Genomic DNA, 19,276 nt, shown 5'->3' on the forward strand with positions numbered 1-19,276 from the left:
ATATAGTCTGTCAAGCAAAGTCTGTCAGTAGCAATGTAAAGCAAACTGAAGTATGGCAACACTCACAGAGCAGTATTGCGCTAAGAAAAGCAGCAATGTACATCGAACCGAAACATATTTTTTTCCGCTGAGCGCGCTCTTCATACGTCAACTAAAATTGCCGCTCGCGGTTTATTGAAGCATTTGGAAATTGTTATTATTATGAGAGGGACAATTTAAACTGGAGTAAAAACGATGTCAATCAATATGATAAACAAGATCAAAAAATACCTATTTGCAAACGGACTATGCTGGAGAAAATAATGTTTGAATCAAATCATTGCTTCCGCAGGTAGCTGGATTTTAATATATTATCAGATTTCTCGGTTGGAATTCAATATTAAAGATATATCACGATAAAATGCAATACAAATGCTCCTTTATGCAACCTTCAAAAGCTAATTAGACATATTTAGGTAGGTACAATCGAAAAATATATCAATAGATTGAATTAAAATAAAGGTTTGTATGCTTAGTAAAAGGTGGACGCAAAAGGCGAGCGCTCGCATTCTTAACCTTTGGTATGCTTAGGAGCAGATCTGCTACATATATATTCAACTTAAACATGAAGATGTCATAGCTAAATAAATGAAAAGGTTAAGGCATTTGCACTTGAGTACTTTTTACCAAACGAGCTGTTAGTAGGTACCTATACTACTGAATTTAACTAGAATAAAACAATCCATTGTTTTATTTAGGTAAATATTAAAACTTACCTATAGTACGTTCGCGTTAAGACTGCAGTAAAATCATTCTTGTCCGCCGGCTGAACCACACTCATGACTAATCAAATCGTTCCTAATTAAAAATTCAAGTTCACAGTGACCAGTTGCAGGCATACTTTCTAATTTGGAACGATCTGATTGGGTACGAGCATCGCTAGGCCGGCGGACAATACTGATTTTACTGCATTCTTAACGCGAACGAACTATAGAAGTAACCCCTGAGCCATCACTGGCAGCGGTAGCCCTGGTAGGGTATCACTGTAACTATTCTTGTCACAATTGCAGGGCTTATTAAATATCAAATATCTGGACTATTTACATCATTTTGATATGGTTTTATTCTGTTTTAGCAAATTTAGAAGACAAATAGGGAGCAAAGAGAACATGAGCACCACGGTAGAAAGCTGTTTTTAACATCAGTTCAGAAACTGAAGAAGCCCAAAGAATATAATTATGCCACTTGTTAATTGTAAATTAGTGTATTTCTCTTGAACAATGTCACATTCACATACCAGTGTAATTTTGAAATGGTTTTACAATATACTTATATAAATATACAGATTAAAAATAAATAAAACACAACTGCAGATATTTTGGTGTTCATTTAATTTCAAGGCAATTAAGATACGGGTCACTTTAGCTTACTTACACTTAATTCAGGCCATTCATTGAAAAAATATCATTAAGTTACCAATGTTACTGGTCCACTCCAACCAAGCATCAGAATACTTTGTACCTAGTCACTTATTGCATCTTAGCATAAAACAGATCTGTTTGAAAATTTGTAATTTCAAGTTTAAAGTTTCCATTCCAAGTTTCAAAATTTATTCTTATAGTACTACTTACACATAAAACTTAGTCTAAAGCAATTTGCCTAATTTATAGTACAGAGATATTCCAATATCTCTGAGACCACCCTTACATGCTAGCTTGGTAAGGTTTTGCTCACACTACTGTTTTTATACAGGCTAAATATGTTAGATATTTACATGTATCGGCTAGATCATATTTTATATGTAGATATTTAAAAAAGTCATTTAGATATCAGGAGAATGCTGTTAAGAAATTTTATTAACTTTCACATTAGTCTATTCAAGACTTGTCAGGAACTGACACAATTTCAGGTACTCAAAATATTAATAAAAGATACCTTGACAATGGAAACTTAACAACTTCCACTCATGTGAGTAATATGGAGTTATATTGTTTCTGGATAAAAGAAGGTATGATTTAAATGTTAAAATATTTTTCTAAAATTATGCACACTGAATAAATTATTTTAATTTATTGAACAAACAGGTAAAGCGACTTAAAACTTCTCTTAAATAGGTACATACCGACTTCAGAAAGTATAAACTAGGATTTTCCATAGGTATACATGTGCAATAGCTGAGTGCATGAAACAAATCAGCCTAAATAATATATTTTCGTGATGATTAACAAACGGACAACTTTTACAATAATAATCTAAACTATTGTCCCAATTTTTTTAGTTTTTTTAAGTAACAAGGTTATTTTTCGTCTTGTTTGCGTTGTACACGTATGTACGTAAACCGCCGTAGGTAAGTTTTGTATGAAGAGAAACTTTTACGAACGCCTTATATTGGGCGAGTTTTAATCCTGCAACAAACATATGGAAGTATTAGGTAGATGTTGCGAAAGAAAGTAGGTATAATCAAGGTTCTTAAACGTCTTAAGATTGTTTAAAAAAGTTACCTTTGAAAATATTTGAAGGACTTCGTCTGTTGATATTGGGAACAATCGAATCAGTTGCGGTTTCGAGGGCACAATTCGTGGTCTTATTGGATATATTTAGGCATACGTTTTATCTTTATTTAAGCCTTTTAACCCTGAAACAGAAAAAACTGCACATTATCTTAAAAATTCTCCGGGAGCTTGCAGTAATTATCATAACCTCTAAATTTTCTAATGGTTAAGATCAACGAGCATGATTTTACTTACATTGTAGGCATCTTGACTTTGCTTATGGTCATGCACAATATTATTTAATATATCGATATTTATTTTAATGCTGGGAGCAGAAATATCTCTTGAATTAGCACCGATTCGGAATGTAAACAAACAAGATGGACGATCCACATTCTACAGATAAAACACAGATTACACGCGATTTTGGAATTATTCGAACACAGTGTTGCTAGCCCGCGATTTTTCAAATTTGCCGCGTTTTTCTACTGACAAGATTTGCTTGACCAACTATATATTCAAACAGAATAGAACTAAGACAAAGTTACAATTTTGAACGACTTAAGTACTTTTTTAGACTGGCAAGATTATAACTGTCACTTTACGTGTAACGAAATTCCTCGAAGTTACGTCTTTGGCGAGCAAAGACGTTCCAAAAATACTTTTTCCTCAAAAATAGCCTTTAGTAAGGTTTTAATTGCTACAAACTATGTCCCTAATTAGCAGAAATATTATTCGAACCCTGGTGCAGGTATGTCTCGAAATTCCTATATGGAATAAAACATTTTGCTATACCTACATATATCTGCAAACAATGTGTTTCGTAACGTATTTTCATAGTAATTGAGCTCTAATTCTGTGTAACTTGTTGTCTACATAGCATAATTTGTAATGTAGTTTGATATCTTCAATGTCGCGTATCATTTGATACATGATCGTGTTCAAACCACGTGATATGGCTAATAATATTAACGTGGATATTTCAGGGGTCCCAGCTCGCGGGGAAAGGTCTGCACACCACGAGCGCGGTAAACGCCGACAAAAACGTATGTTTCGCGCCACATTCCATCAGCTCCCTGCCTGTGGTGAGAACTAACAGTGTACTAATGACCAGTAATGAAACCTGATTAGCAATGGAGTAGGAAAACCTACATTTTCATTTAATTTTGTCAATAGAGGTCTATTTATTAAGGTAAAGATCACATACATACTTATAATTAGTATGTTGTCTGTATATACTCGCTTTGTTAAGTTTATTATGAACTTTGTTGATAAACTTATTGACCTTTGTCTTATATCCCGGATCTAATTATCCTGCTTAATTGCTCTTATATTAGATTAAACATCTTCAAAATTATTTATGATTTTTACAAACTTGGCATCTAATTTTTTGCATATATTATGATATTTAAAAAATAGGCATCCAAATTGAACACAAGAAAAAAAATCATTTTTCTTATTATTCATTTCAAATCTAATTTCTGAGTTTATTTCTTAGATCTACAGGTTCTTCTGAACAAAGTGTAAGATTTGTCCAAAATGTTGCATGATACAGTTACACTGTTTTTCTCTGCACAAGCCATTCTATTTATTGGTTAAATTTAATTCTGGCAACCCAAAGCTACTTCTGTCACACACAGCCTTATTTTTATCATATTAAATTATAGTTAACACCCCTATAATGGAACAGGCACGAGTAATGGAATGGTGTAGACAAATGCTGTAAAACAAGTATTTACCATCAGTTTTTAATCACTGGCAACATTTTACCATAAACAAGAGCCAAAGAGCTGCTTAAGTTTAATTTTTCATTGATATTTGTTATTTTGAAAATGAATGACGCCATACATTCCATGACTGGAGCAAAAAACCACAGTTTTAATTGGTTAATAATATTGAAACCTATTGCAGTAGCTTTCATTAAATACATAGAAAACACAAAGGACGAATTGGACATTCGACATTTAAAGCGTAAAGTAGAAGAAATTATACAGGTGTTGGTGAAATATCAAAAACACTCAAAATTTTCTCTTAAATGTTCCATGATTGGTGCCGTTAACATAGACTGCACACATAGGGCTCACAAAATTCATAACCTTTTGGAATATAATGGAATAGAATGGCTGTTTTATGTTTAATTTATAACATAATCTTAAATTGTAGCATGATCCAAGTGTGTCAATTTAATATAGCATTTTCAATGTTGTGTCAAGCATATAGCATGAATTTGACTGCATATGCATTTGTGATGTCCCTTTAAATGTGAAAGAATTATTGTAATCTTTTTAATAATTTTTTTTTATTCAACTGTGTGTGATGTCATTGGTAAGCATGTAGGATTATTTTATTTATTTACTCATTTTACTATTTATTTATTTTGTTTGTTTCTTTGTTTTATAATTTTTAAACTGTCTTCTTTTTTTCTACAAGAAAATGGAATTCTTTTAAATATGTATTTTGTTAAATCTGTAATGGGCACAATTCCATTCAATGTTTTATTCAATCAAAATAGTCCTTATTTGGAATGGACCTGCTATTTCTTTATATCAATGTGACAACAATCTTGTGTTAATGTGAAAAAGTATATCCAATGGTCAGTTAAATGCTGCCCTTACTAAATTTTCATTATTTTAAAAATTATTTTTATAATTTTCCAAATAGACAATTTTTTATTGAATATAGCACAACTCAGTACTAGTCCGTTGGGAGCAGTGGCGACACATGTATAGACGGGTGCATTAACTTTTTCTTGTCACTTGTTGCTTATATTATGATTTCCTGGGTTCTTTACAACCTGATTTTAAGGCATTTAAATTCTCGAAACACGCTTTTTTGTTTCGTGTATTTCAACTCTATTCATAACACGTTTATTAGATCACCCTCGAGTCATCTACAAAAACATGCTAGTAGAATGTGGGAGGTATACAATTTCTTTTGCTGCTTTTGTCCCCTGGCTGACAAAACTAATAACACCAAAAAAAAGTTGAACCAATCAGAACTTGATTACCACTGGCCTGCCTAGCTTAAGGTGCAGTGAATTCAGGTCCTTCTCGCACGTAGCTCGCTGAGCACTGAGCGGACGACCGTGTGTGCCCTTTAGTTATTTTTAAGAAATAATATAGTAATGAATGTGGTCTATCACAAATAAAATTACGCATTTTTAGAAGCATTTTGTGCAAAAAAGCTTTTTACAAATTTTTTATCGTGCGTTTTAAACCTATTTCCATGGATTTTTTATCGAGCGAAAGTTTTTTAATCAGGTTTCGAATCGATGAAAGGTCTCTAGAATATTGTTCATATTTTTTGGCAACCATATTATGATCTAAAAGCGAAAGTGCAGTAAGTTCAGAAAACGGATAAAAAAAAGTCGTAGCCCTTTTTTAGATCACAATTACCAATCTTGAGGCCTTTCTTGAGAGCCTGCATCGATTCGAATTCTGAGTCATTAGGCGGGTCCGCACAGAGCGAGCAAACTCGCGAGGCAATTTCCTCGCGCACAAACCGGCTAGTGTAGTGTAGATGTGCCCCGGCCGAGGCGGCGCGCGAGTTTGCCTCGCCTGAGCGACAGGAAATTGTCTCGCGCGTGTGCTCGCTCTGTGTGGACCCGCCTAATGACTTTCGCTCGGCAGAAAAAAATTACGCACAAATGTCTAAATGCACTTAAAAAAAAATTGTAAAAAAATTGTATTATGCACAAAAGCTAAAAATATGAAAATGTCTACACCTTAAATACAAGAACAAGGTGTTCTACAGGTGTCAATGTAATCCGTCATCTGCTTCGCCACTGATAGATTTTTTTAAAATGTTTTATTTGATGTAGAGCAAAGAGGGTCGCATTAAGTGCACTCTCATCCCCGGAGATGGTGTCGGCCCCGAGCTCGTCTACTCCGTGCAGGAGGTGTTTAAGGTAAGTCAAACTTATGTGTTAGGCAATAGAGTCCAAAATGGCTAGTTTAAATAATTACTATAAACAGAAAAAAAAATCTCGGGATTTCATATTCTACGGGAAATTTTCAGTATAGGGGGCTTTAGAAGGTACTAAAAATTTAAGAACATGTGAAATAAACTTCACATTACCTCTGAAGTTGCCAATTTCTATTGAGTCGAGTTGCTGTAATAATAAGTCATCAGTCATCATATTTCGGAACTTACGTTCGAAATATCGTTAGATATATTTAAATGTTAAATACATTTTCGACGCCGTGTCAAACACAAAAGCTGTCACTCAAACGCCAGGTCACCGAAGTGTCAAAACTGAAATTGAACTTTATACATATGCACATAGGTCTATGTTGCTCTGTGGTCTGTGACGAAATAATTCGTCTTCGGCATTGGACCTACGCACGGTGGACATATGTGACGTCACACGAGTAAAGGTATCTTATAGCGGTTCGGCTTACGTCGCGTGGCGCCGCGTTATTGTTGGAGCGCCGTTAATAATAAGCCAACCGCGATAAGGTACCTTTGCCTGTGGAACGTCAATTATATCCGTTATTGGCGTCAAAAAGGTTCAATCGTTTTATATTTCTCGGTGAAGGAAACCAGAATAAAGCCGAACTGTGTTGGAAAGTTAGATGGCCGTCAGTTTTTTTTTTATACTACGTCGGTGGCAAACAAGCATACGGCCTGCCTGATGTTAAGCAGTCTCCGTAGCCTATGTACACCTGCAACTCCAGAGGAGTTACATGCGCGTCAGTTAAAGGAAATGAGACCTATTTACAAATTACGTTTGTGTAACAGGCGGCCGGTATTCCCGTGGACTTCGAGTCGTTCTTCTTCTCCGAGGTGAACCCGACATTGAGCGCGCCGCTCGAGGACGTCGTCAACTCCATCGCGCGCAACAAGATCTGCATCAAGGTAACCAGAGTTGGCACATGAAGTCAGAGGAAGTGAATAAACACCCACTTATTTCTGTTAACTTCCACATCTGATACCTAGACGCAGTCCTCACCCTCCGGCTTCCTCAGCGACCGGATTAACGGGCCACGTGTACACACATACAGTCGTCGTCAGATATATCGAAGCGCCCGAGGTGCTCAGAAATATCTGAACAGGTACTCTAACGCTTTGACAATAGAGGCGTGTGCAGGTATTTGTGAGCACCTTGGCCGCCCGGCGCCTCGATATATCTGATGGCGACTGTACAGTGCTAATAAGTAATAACGAAACTGTCATTTCGCCTATACTTACTTTAAGTTTAAATTAAATACTAACTTTAACTTTAAAATATCATTTGATATTTACCAGTCGCTTTTCGGTTCACCGTTTCCTTCAGGAAAACATCGTGAGGAAACGGGATTAATCCCAATAAGGTCTAGTTTACCCTCTGGGTTGGAAGGTCAGAATGCAGTCGCTTTCGTAAAAACTAGCCTACGCAAGTACTGGGGATAGATTTTCAAGCGGTCCCCAGACTCCCATGAGCCGTGGCAAAAATACCGGGACAACGCGAGGAAGAAGAAGTGACTTGAACTTTAAATTAGCAGTGATTGATATAAAACTGCGCGATATAATACCTTCTGCGCTTTGGTAGCTGAGTGGTATCCGAGTCATAAATGCGGCTACCGAATCCGAGGTATTGTGGATTCAATACCCATCCAGCTCGTACATACTATAATTTGTCTTTCGGTTAAGGAATATCATTGTGAGAAAAACTGCATATCTACATTTGTGTTTTCTTAAAGTACTTGCGAAGTTTCCAAGCGTGGGGACTCTAGCCATACTAATTTATTGTAAAACTAGACCGACATGAATACAACTGCCAAACACTGTGAGTTTTGGTTATATATCTGTGCTTTTTGCAGGGTATCCTGGCCACCCCAGACTTCTCCCATACCGGCGAGCTGCAAACCCTCAACATGAAGCTGCGTAACGCTCTCGACCTGTACGCCAACGTCGTGCACGTCAAGTCGCTGCCGAACGTCAACTGCCGCCACAAGGTACTTACAACGGGTCTCTATTGTTTCCCATAAAGTTTTAAGTCATAATGTATTGTTTGTCCGCATTTTCGTTAGCCATAATTTGGTTTTTCTCAGAAACGCGTAACTTTTCAGGATTGGTATAAAACAAACCTAACCTATCTATAGAATAACCTAAGGAAATTCCTGAAAAGTTAATGGTTTCAGAGTTATGACTAATGATAATATGACTATCATTACATTATGACTTTCAATAATTATGCCAAACAAAGGGACCCGACTTATAACACTGTAGGACTCGGCAACCCCTATAGCTCCGACAAAAAAAAACAATTACTAGAACCGGCTTCCAAAATTTCACGAGAATAACCGGGTCCACACAGAGCGACATATGCTCTATTATATTTGGTTGTTGTTGTTAAAGTAGCACCGCCCACAATCTCTCTGCTTTGCCTAAAGGTTGACTGGTAGAGAATGCCTCATGGCATTAAGTCCGCCTTTTGTACTATAAGGTTTTCTTTTGTGCAATATAGATTAAATAAATAAATAAATGAATGTTTTAACAATATATCTATGATCTCTTCAGGATGTGGACTGCATCATCATCAGAGAGCAAACCGAGGGCGAATACTCCGCATTGGAGCACGAGTCTGTGCCTGGTAAGTTTTTCTATATGTTGGCTAAACTTTAGTCAATATGGAAACGGTTTTTGGATTTTCATTGCTTTAGCCGCCCAAAGTGATGGAAATCTGAGAATATTTCCGTATAATTGCTTAACGGAGGAATAAAGGAAGTTTCCATTTTTTTTTATCGAGAGCCTCGAATCGAGACAAGTCCGACTGAGATCTCTTGGATTTCACTTTCGAAATGTTCGAAACCTTCCATCGTTAACGTTTTCGACGCCAATGACGTATATATCCGCACCGTAGGTCCAACGACGAAGACGGGTTAATCTGTCACAGACCAGACAGTAACATGGACCTACGTGCATATGCGCAAGTTCAATTTCAGTTTTGACACTGCGGTGACTTGACAGATTTGGTGTTTGACTCGGCGTCGAAAAAGTTAAATCAGTAGTAAAAAAGATGGCGCTGTGCGGTGGACGGCTTGACTACCTGGTTACCGCTTCTTGTAAGGGGCCATACGGCGCAATATACTCCAGTACAGTCAAGGTATTAAGTATCGATACGGTCGAGGTGACAAAAATATATACACACTACCTTAATTAGGCAATAAGGTCGTGTATACATATTTTCGGCACTTTATCCGTATCGATATTTAATATCTTGACTGTAAATTTTTTATCTTCTCTTAGTATTCTAAATTTCATTTTCCATTTCAGGAGTGGTCGAGTGCCTCAAAATCATCACCGCGGCCAAGTCCGACCGTATCGCCAAGTTCGCGTTCGACTACGCGGTCAAAATGGGCCGCAAGAAGGTCACCGCCGTCCACAAAGCCAACATTATGAAACTCGGCGACGGCACTTTCCTGAGGAGTTGCGATCAGGTTTGTAAAACATTGAGAGTTTTCGCACACACTACTATACATTAACACAAATGTTAGTTGCGTTCGATTACGCGGACAGAGTTGAGAAATAGGTAAAATTCGATTAGATGCGAACAGGTTTGTACAAAAACATTTTATTTCTGTTATTGACTTAGGGTGGTATTCCAACTGTCCAATGTCCAATTTTTTTTTTTCATATCAGAAACTTATTTTTTTTTATAATACTTTTGGTATTCTAAACTGACATTTGCGAGCATGTATTTAGTTTTTATGGTATGTCCGCAGAAGGATGTATTAAGTAAGATTGCGGATGTTTTTTTTCCAGATGGCAAAACTCTACCCCCGCATCGAGTTCGAGAAAATGATCGTTGACAACTGCACGATGCAGATGGTGTCCAACCCGAATCAGTTCGATGTGATGGTGACCCCCAACCTGTACGGCAACATCGTGGACAACCTGGCCAGCGGGCTGGTGGGCGGCGCCGGGGTCGTGGCCGGCGCCTCCTACAGCGCCGAGTGCGCTGTGTTCGAACAGGTCGGTACAGGAGGGAGGAGGGAACGTGATGGTGGCCCCCAACCTGTACGGCAACATCGTGGACAACCTGGCCAGCGGGCTGGTGGGCGGCGCCGGGGTCGTGGCCGGCGCCTCCTACAGCGCCGAGTGCGCTGTGTTCGAACAGGTCGGTACAGGAGGGAGGAGGGAACGTGATGGTGGCCCCCAACCTGTACGGCAACATCGTGGACAACCTGGCCAGCGGGCTGGTGGGCGGCGCCGGGGTCGTGGCCGGCGCCTCCTACAGCGCCGAGTGCGCTGTGTTCGAACAGGTCGGTACAGGAGGGAGGAGGGAACGTGATGGTGGCCCCCAACCTGTACGGCAACATCGTGGACAACCTGGCCAGCGGGCTGGTGGGCGGCGCCGGGGTCGTGGCCGGCGCCTCCTACAGCGCCGAGTGCGCTGTGTTCGAACAGGTCGGTACAGGAGGGAGGAGGGAACGTGATGGTGGCCCCCAACCTGTACGGCAACATCGTGGACAACCTGGCCAGCGGGCTGGTGGGCGGCGCCGGGGTCGTGGCCGGCGCCTCCTACAGCGCCGAGTGCGCTGTGTTCGAACAGGTCGGTACAGGAGGGAGGAGGGAACGTGATGGTGGCCCCCAACCTGTACGGCAACATCGTGGACAACCTGGCCAGCGGGCTGGTGGGCGGCGCCGGGGTCGTGGCCGGCGCCTCCTACAGCGCCGAGTGCGCTGTGTTCGAACAGGTCGGTACAGGAGGGAGGAGGGAACGTGATGGTGGCCCCCAACCTGTACGGCAACATCGTGGACAACCTGGCCAGCGGGCTGGTGGGCGGCGCCGGGGTCGTGGCCGGCGCCTCCTACAGCGCCGAGTGCGCTGTGTTCGAACAGGTCGGTACAGGAGGGAGGAGGGAACGTGATGGTGGCCCCCAACCTGTACGGCAACATCGTGGACAACCTGGCCAGCGGGCTGGTGGGCGGCGCCGGGGTCGTGGCCGGCGCCTCCTACAGCGCCGAGTGCGCTGTGTTCGAACAGGTCGGTACAGGAGGGAGGAGGGAACGTGATGGTGGCCCCCAACCTGTACGGCAACATCGTGGACAACCTGGCCAGCGGGCTGGTGGGCGGCGCCGGGGTCGTGGCCGGCGCCTCCTACAGCGCCGAGTGCGCTGTGTTCGAACAGGTCGGTACAGGAGGGAGGAGGGAACGTGATGGTGGCCCCCAACCTGTACGGCAACATCGTGGACAACCTGGCCAGCGGGCTGGTGGGCGGCGCCGGGGTCGTGGCCGGCGCCTCCTACAGCGCCGAGTGCGCTGTGTTCGAACAGGTCGGTACAGGAGGGAGGAGGGAACGTGATGGTGGCCCCCAACCTGTACGGCAACATCGTGGACAACCTGGCCAGCGGGCTGGTGGGCGGCGCCGGGGTCGTGGCCGGCGCCTCCTAGAGCGCCGAGTGCGCTGTGTTCGAAGGTCGGTACAGGAGAGAGAGGAGGGAGGAGGGAACGAATATCGGGATACGGAAGAAAAGAGAAACAGAGTAACACAAAGGAGGCATATAGGGAGGAAAGTTACGAGAGGCTGGGAGGAATACTGAGACTGGGGGAATCTGTTTGACCCTACACCAACTCAATCTTTCGGTTTAGCCGTTGGTTGACTGGTAGAGAATGCCCTCTGGCATTAATTCCGCCATTTGTACTTTCATGTATTGTGCAATAATGTTTAAATAAATACAGAGGGCATAAAGAGGACAACACAGACACATTAGGCCGTTCGTAGACGTCCGCGCTTTTCGCCGAACAATTGTCCGGGTTCAGCGGCGATCTCTTGTTTTCTTGGGTGTCGGTACCCGCATACAAAATTGGACGTAGTCGCGTAACAGGGTCCGTTGTCCGGCGGAAACACCGGACGTCTATTACCGGCCTAAGGATCAGCGGCGGCCGGTGACTACATGTATATTACGGGTGTTAACTTACATTAAAGAAAAAAACTAAAACTACCCTATTTATTAACCGTCGCAAAATACCTATAGATATCAATCAGTTTTCGTCCACCCGGTCATTGAACTCTCTTATAGATTTTGGGTAAGTATGCGCAATGGAATCTAATGTTTTACGAATATCTTGACGACCGATAGAAGTCAACTGGGTTCATTTAACAAATGGTTACGAGATTATGAATGGTTTTTTATTTCATGGAAATAAATTATATAAATAAATAAATTGCTAACACACCGGTTTCGGTCTAAACATTTTTACGAAAGTTGCAGGTCGTCTTTTTGTATCTAACTCAAGTCGATTTTGTAAAGTTTTTTCACATTCCTTCAGCATTCCTTATGCGAACTGCCAAGGAGTGGAATGCCCTGCCCGAGTCTGTGTTTCCGTATGAGTAGGTACAATCTGAATCTCTTCAAGGCTAGAGTAAATAGGTATCTCATAGGTAAGCGTGCTCCACCGTAGACCGCATCATCACTTACCATCAGGTGTGATCGTGGTCAATTACCATCACACCAATTCCTGCCTATCCTCCATAAAAAAAAAAAAAAACATTATTTTATGAATGTCACGTTATATTCATTCATTTTTAATCACTTTACCACTAACAACTTATGTGCACTCCCCTTTTTAATTCTTGTCTAATTATTTAGAATGAAAAAAGCCAAAATTGCATTCCCGCGCGTACTTTAAAAAATACTAAGGTAAAAGGTAGCAAACAAATGACAACATGGCGCGCGGAGTGCGCGCGCATTCGTCGAGAAGGCACAAGGTCAAACGGACTAGGAGCAGTAGGAGCGCCGCTCCAATTTTACGTCTTTCTTCATAGAACATCTTCTGTTTCACGTGCGGAACTGTGGCTAAACTTCTCTTTCGCTCTTATGGAATTTCCGATTGATTCATGTACTGAATCTTTTTTCATAGGAGCGCAATCCAAAGCGCTCCGCTTCGTGCGTTACGTATGAAATTTAGCAGTAGGCGAGTAGTCATAGGCTGTCTATAAACTTATAATGAATAATAATTACTTATTTAACTATTATTGACTTGTTTACGATAGATAAATTAATTATGAATAAGTAGTATTATATTAATTAGGTAATATAATTTCATTATGATTCTTTATGGGAGTGCACTGCACAAGCGCTCTTTAAGGCGGGCCGCTAGTGCTAAGGATGTAACCGGAGAGGGAAATAGGAAAGCAAGAGATAGAGAAATAGAGACACAAAAGAAGAACAGCCCGATTCGGATTATATTTTTCACAAAAAAAATGTTTTTTTTTTTCATTCACAACACACAACAAGTAACTCAAATCTGAATCGGGCTCAAAGGAAAAGTGAAATATAGGAATATGAAGGAAGGTGGTAAACTGGGCACAGCGAACAGACTGTTGTGGACTGTTTTCTTACGTCAGCGTTTGTAATTCCAGGGTGCTCGTCACATCTTCTCCGGCGCCGTGGGCAAGAACATCGCCAACCCGTGCGCCATGCTGCTCTGCTCCGCTAACCTCCTCGCCCACGTCAACCTCCATTCGTACTCCAAGATGATCAAGAACGCCATCAACAAGTATGTATACAAGAACATTGCCAACCCGTGCGCCATGCTGCTCTGTTCAGCTAACCTCCACGCCTACGTCAACCTCCACTCGTACTCCAAGATGATCAAGAACGCCATCAACAAGTATGTATACAAGAACATTGCCAACCCGTGCGCCATGCTGCTCTGTTCAGCTAACCTCCACGCCTACGTCAACCTCCACTCGTACTCCAAGATGATCAAGAACGCCATCAACAAGTATGTATACAAGAACATCGCCAACCCGTGCGCCATGCTGCTCTGCCGTGCGCCAACCTCCTCGCACACGTCAACCTCCACTCCTACTCCAAGTTGATCAAGAACGCCATCAACAAGTATATATATTCTCTTTTTTTAGTAAAGGTGTAAAAAAATGCGTTTGCCCCGGGTCACTTACCACCGTTACTTCTTCGGAGCCAAGGGTTTGCTTGCAGACTTTTTACCCTCCACTATTTTGTCTTGATATGATCAAGGGTTCGGGGTTAGTTTACTTCTCGTTACGTTCGACTATCATTAAGAATAACGTATTGAGAAATCTTACTTGAAACAACGAAATAATTCAATTTTAGAGTCTTAGTACAAATTGAACTGCTAGGAAACTTTATCTCTTTGAAATAAGGTGGCGGCATCGCTTGAAACGATGCCGCCATACCTTTAGCCTATAATCTTTTAGATGGCGCCATTTTTTGATATTTAAAAAATTTAACACATATCAGTCAGGATCAAAGTTAAATGGCGTTCTAAAAGTATTAATCGTGTGTCGAAAGATTGCAGTAAATTTACTATGGCTACAAAGTTTTCTTTGATAATCCACCTCTATTTCTAATTCCCTTTGCTGTTAGTTACTACGACCCTACAACCTACTCTCCTTTTCCCAGGGTCCTGGTGGACGGCAAGGTGAGGACGAAGGACCTCGGCGGACAGTCCACCACCAAAGACTTCACCTACGCCATCATTCACAGCCTCACCCAGCCGCAGTAAATCAACTAACGTTTCATGTTTCCCAACTATGCTCGAATGGAGTGTCTTTCAATCTAGCATAGACAAACAAACACTACGATGCGTAAACGATGGCGCGGTATAGCGTGGTTTTGTGGTAGCTAGATTGTTGAACCTTGACAACAGTTATTCAGAACCATCTAAAACCTGACCAGTAATATATGATCACGCGCCATATTGCGGAATTTCATTGGAACTAAGTTTTTCATACTAAACTGAACTGTCACCCTATACATGAGAATAACAGCGCCCTCTTGGCAATGATCATATATTTCTGGTCAGGCTTTACTTCAGGTGGCAAAGTTGCGGATTCAATGTTTGGCAATGAACGCGTAAAGACGCATTTTGGAATTTTTTTACCAATGGAGGTTTGAAAATGGTATAACAAACACAAATAGGTCTTTTGGAAGCCTCTGTCAGAGTGCCGGATAGTATTTCATAGTATATAGAATACCAAATAACCGCCTAAATAAAAATTTGACAGTGGCTACCGAGATTTCTTAGTTACTTTGTTAAACCATTAATTATTGGCAATAACGATGGGAAATTGGTCGTCCCAATTGAAATTATACCAAATAACAATTGACAATAATTTGACAATTGACGATGAAATTATAATTTAATCATGATTTGATGAAGTTGGGAAACAATATTGACCAAAAAGTTTGGCCAAAATAAAATCTTTTTCACTTAAGTAAGTTCAAGTAGTACAATCCCATTCAAATCTAGATGCAATAATTGTAAGGATAATTTATTTATATTTATTTATGATGTGATCAGTTGAATCTAACAGCGGAATATTCTCCAGTATTCTCTAAGTATTGAAATCAGTTACCATGTAAATAATAGGTAAATAAAACGAATAAATACTGTGCTTTTGTTTTATTGTTATTGCTTAGAAATCAGTCTATTTCCTATTTTTAATCCCCATTGAGTTGAATATAAAGGCGATTCATAAAATTGCTTAATTTGTTGTTGAATCTTGGACTGTATTCCCAGAGCTCTAGGCTTATTTGCTATTGAATTTCCGGCTATATTTCCAAGCGTTCAAGGTGGTAAATGATTTCGTTGCTATTCGGTATCACTTGGCATGCTGCCATCTTCTTTACTCTTCCTGAAATTCCGTATATGCTATTCTGCTCAGACAGGATGGATTATTCGCCTGTCGGTATTTCTCGGGGCTTGGCCAGTTTCTTGACTCGATCTGAGATGACGTATTTGAGGGCATTTGGCGCTACCTGAATGTAACAAGGTTTCGTTAAAGTTTTAGTTATTTGTGCAAAAAGAGAGCAAAAGTTGTTTTTTGCTCCGAGTCTTAATTCACAGTTTTGCGCTACGCTCGTGATTCTGAATGAATCTTGAACGTAGCCATACAGAAACAAATAAGTTAATTCGCTATAGCGTAGCGAGGGAGTCAAAGGCATGCAAATACCTTTGGTCTCGTGTATGCTTACAACTTTTCACCTCATTTCACAGCGAGAACTCAAATACAGCTGTGTGAAATATAATAGCAGTACATAGGAAAATGTAAATTAGGCGAAAACTATAAGTTTAGATCAATAATATGGGATGTTTTCATATAATTCTTCGGCATTACTTAACATTGTTTCAAAATTAACCTTTACTTAAATAATATTGGAATTAAAAAAATATATCAGTCGGCTTTTTTACGAACTTGCGGAAATTCTTTTAAAAACGTTAAACCCTACGAAAAAATATAATTGTGTACTATAATTGTAATTTAGTATCTTGACTATTATTTATTTTTTATTTGACGATCTTCATCGCAGAGTGTACAAGTGGTCCATCATTCGGACTTTGTTGTTGATTTTGGACTGACTCCGTACCTTGGTGGGATCCCTGTAGTTGGACTCCTGCGAGGGCCGACGGTATATCTTGAACTCGGGCAGCATAGCGATGATGTTAATGCGAGGCAGCAATTGCTCCAGCTTGCGTCTCTCTCCACGCTGAAAACGGATGTTATAACACTTATTATAGAGTTATACTTAACCCTTTGAACGCTTTATGTCATAAACGCACAGACACCCCTACATAAACACAAACATCACTCAAACGCCAAGGTCCTGGGCGCAAGGGAGCTAATGTGAACCTTACTTTAAAGTGTGAAGGTTAATTTGAAAACGTCCGACATAACACCTATAGGTCTCCTTGGCACTGTGGGCATGACTAGTAATGTCAACTTTAGGTGTTCTTGGCGATCGAAAGGTTAAGAATATATTTTTTGGTACTATAAAGAGATTTTAAACCCAAACGTTTTCACTGGTTAATACTTGTTCCAGTGCTCCTCATACCATGACGAACCCTAAACATTTCATGTTTTGAGATAGGTATCCAATGTTCCGCCACGCCTTTTCGATTGCCATGATGCCATCGTTTTTTAAGTCGAGAAGTCATTCTTATTGAAGTGTTAATTTTTTGTCACTTAACTTTGTCCACATGGGAGATGTCAACCTACATTTCTATTCTATGTCCTCTTATTATGTGATAAAGGACTAAACTTGAGAAATTACTTAGATTTTACATGAAGCAGATTGTATAGTACCTAAACACAAACAAAATTGTCATTTTTGCCGTGTTTATGCGCCGTACTTCAAACATGTGAATGTAGGTTTTCCGAGGCGCGCAGTTTAACCTTTTGAGCGCTTTCTCTCTCGCATCAAAATATGGAATTCATGCCAATATCTCAACTAGTGAGAAACTAATTTAAACCTTATCTGTCAACAGTAAAATTGCTTTGTCAGCATCTGCTATGACCCCTTTAGTGGTCGTTGGCGTAGTGTGCACGACAGCACACGACCACTTTAGTGGCTCTTGGTGTACAAAGGGTTAAAAATGGTTTACACTTACCCTAGGAACCTCCACTGTAAAGTCCTTCCTTGGATTCGCGATCTGCGAGATATAGTCCATATGTTTCTTCCACTCCGTCTCGCTCCATCCCTTTTTCTTCTTAGGGTCCTTCTTGTCCTTGGTCTTGAGGTCGATAACGCAGCCAGCTAGCTTAGAGTAGGCGGTGCTGTTCGCCATCTCGATCATGCGGTCGATGCGTTCGAGGCGGTCGGCGGAGAACATGTGCTTGTACATGCGTTTGGTGAGGAGGAGGCGGCTGGAAGTTATAGGGGTTAATGTAAAGCAAAGGTGGTCTTGCCAGCTGTGGGACACGTTAAGTTGTCATCTATAGTCGGCCACCCACCACGGCGCAAGACTAAATAAATTCAGCCTCTCGTCCTATCTTTTAACCGAGGCTACATAGTTGGTGGTCTAGCGGGTTCGAACTCCGGGTCGTACCAATGAGTTTCTTGGAACGTAAGTTCGAAAATATACTTGATATTTACCAATAGCTTTTCAGTGAAGATACATATCGTGGGGAAAACCGGGACTTAAGGTGCTGAATGGACCACAGGCTTCCCAAGTGAGGTGTGAAAATCTCTAGGTACGCGAGTGAAGCAATTAGTATCCTTATCAAGAGCCCTATTATTTTCTCTTCTATTTAGTTTCATCCCTGTCACTTCTTTATTCTTTCATCTTTCTTTAAATATGAGAATTTAAATAGGTAACTCACCGCAAATACGGCCAAGCAGCTTCATTGACCCGTTCCGAGCCCCGGCCGCGGAGCGCCGACGCCCGGATGCCGCGCGGCGTGTAGGCCGGCATGCCGTCGTCGGACACCGTGAACCAGGGCCGCGGGATGCTCATGACGTTCAGCCGTTTTGATATCTTGTAGGGGAACGTGGGGGTTGGCGGGTCGCACTTTGGTTTCCCCATCTTGTTCTATTTCTAAGTTCAGAACTTAGGAGTAATACGTTTTTATCTGTTGAAGCTTTGAATCTTAGTAATTGTTGAGATCAGTAACACATTTATTCTTGATAAGTTTCCTTCTTCATTCTTTGTATATCGACTGCGTTAAAATACCTTCTATCAAATAAGGCCCTGGGTTGCTTGATTTATTAGTGGAATTTGCAGAGTACGACCACGAAATAAGCTAGATTCTTCATACTTTGGTCTGGATGGTTTGTAAGTGTTTATGTAAAGTTGCGGTACCCATGCTTTTTCGTGGTTTTCGTATTTGGTCAGTGATCTTATGGTTACATTGTAGTTGCTTAGTTTTAATTTAATATGGGTATTTAGTACTCATATTCATTTAGAAAATATTGAAATATCTTGAAAGTTTGAGAGATGGGTGGTCATGCCTAGTGACAGTTTTGACAAGCATTTGATTGTCGAAAAACTACTGATATTTTTTGTACAAAAAGGTTTTTCTTGACTGCAATATGTCCTTTATATTTACAAT

The 19,276-nt window shown here is 40.7% G+C and overlaps 2 protein-coding genes and 1 long non-coding RNA gene across 4 annotated transcripts; 2 read left to right on the plus strand and 1 right to left on the minus strand.

Annotated features, from left to right (window-relative positions):
* The first annotated feature begins 10 nt into the window (after window positions 1-10).
* Window positions 11-1,355, plus strand: LOC133529830 (uncharacterized). The gene is made up of 2 exons (XR_009801225.1): window positions 11-331; window positions 1,115-1,355. It is a non-coding gene; the product is annotated as an uncharacterized LOC133529830 (long non-coding RNA).
* Window positions 1,356-3,062: 1,707 nt separating this feature from the next.
* Window positions 3,063-15,839, plus strand: LOC133529824 (isocitrate dehydrogenase [NAD] subunit beta, mitochondrial). 2 transcript variants are annotated; one of them, XM_061867635.1, is made up of 10 exons: window positions 3,063-3,222; window positions 3,458-3,556; window positions 6,292-6,378; window positions 7,212-7,328; window positions 8,273-8,407; window positions 8,973-9,045; window positions 9,729-9,892; window positions 10,218-10,427; window positions 13,823-13,959; window positions 14,847-15,839. In XM_061867635.1, the coding sequence occupies exons 1-10, from the start codon at window positions 3,181-3,183 to the stop codon at window positions 14,947-14,949; spliced, it is 1,167 nt and encodes a 388-aa protein (XP_061723619.1). In that variant the 5' UTR covers window positions 3,063-3,180; the 3' UTR covers window positions 14,950-15,839. The 2 variants fall into 2 exon arrangements, with proteins under 2 accessions (XP_061723619.1, XP_061723618.1); XM_061867634.1 differs by lacking the exons at window positions 13,823-13,959; window positions 14,847-15,839 and having other exon boundaries at window positions 3,458-3,517; window positions 10,218-10,743.
* LOC133529827 (uncharacterized) lies at window positions 15,835-19,213 on the minus strand. Its single transcript, XM_061867638.1, has 4 exons — window positions 18,548-19,213; window positions 17,836-18,091; window positions 16,815-16,934; window positions 15,835-16,205 (listed from the first exon to the last, which is right to left on the minus strand). Exons 1-4 carry the CDS (start codon window positions 18,748-18,750, stop codon window positions 16,122-16,124), a joined length of 663 nt encoding a protein of 220 aa, XP_061723622.1. The 5' UTR covers window positions 18,751-19,213; the 3' UTR covers window positions 15,835-16,121.
* Between the last annotated feature and the right edge of the window lie 63 nt (window positions 19,214-19,276).

Source organism: Cydia pomonella, chromosome 21, assembly GCF_033807575.1.
Source record: "Cydia pomonella isolate Wapato2018A chromosome 21, ilCydPomo1, whole genome shotgun sequence".
NCBI lineage: Eukaryota > Metazoa > Arthropoda > Insecta > Lepidoptera > Tortricidae > Cydia > Cydia pomonella.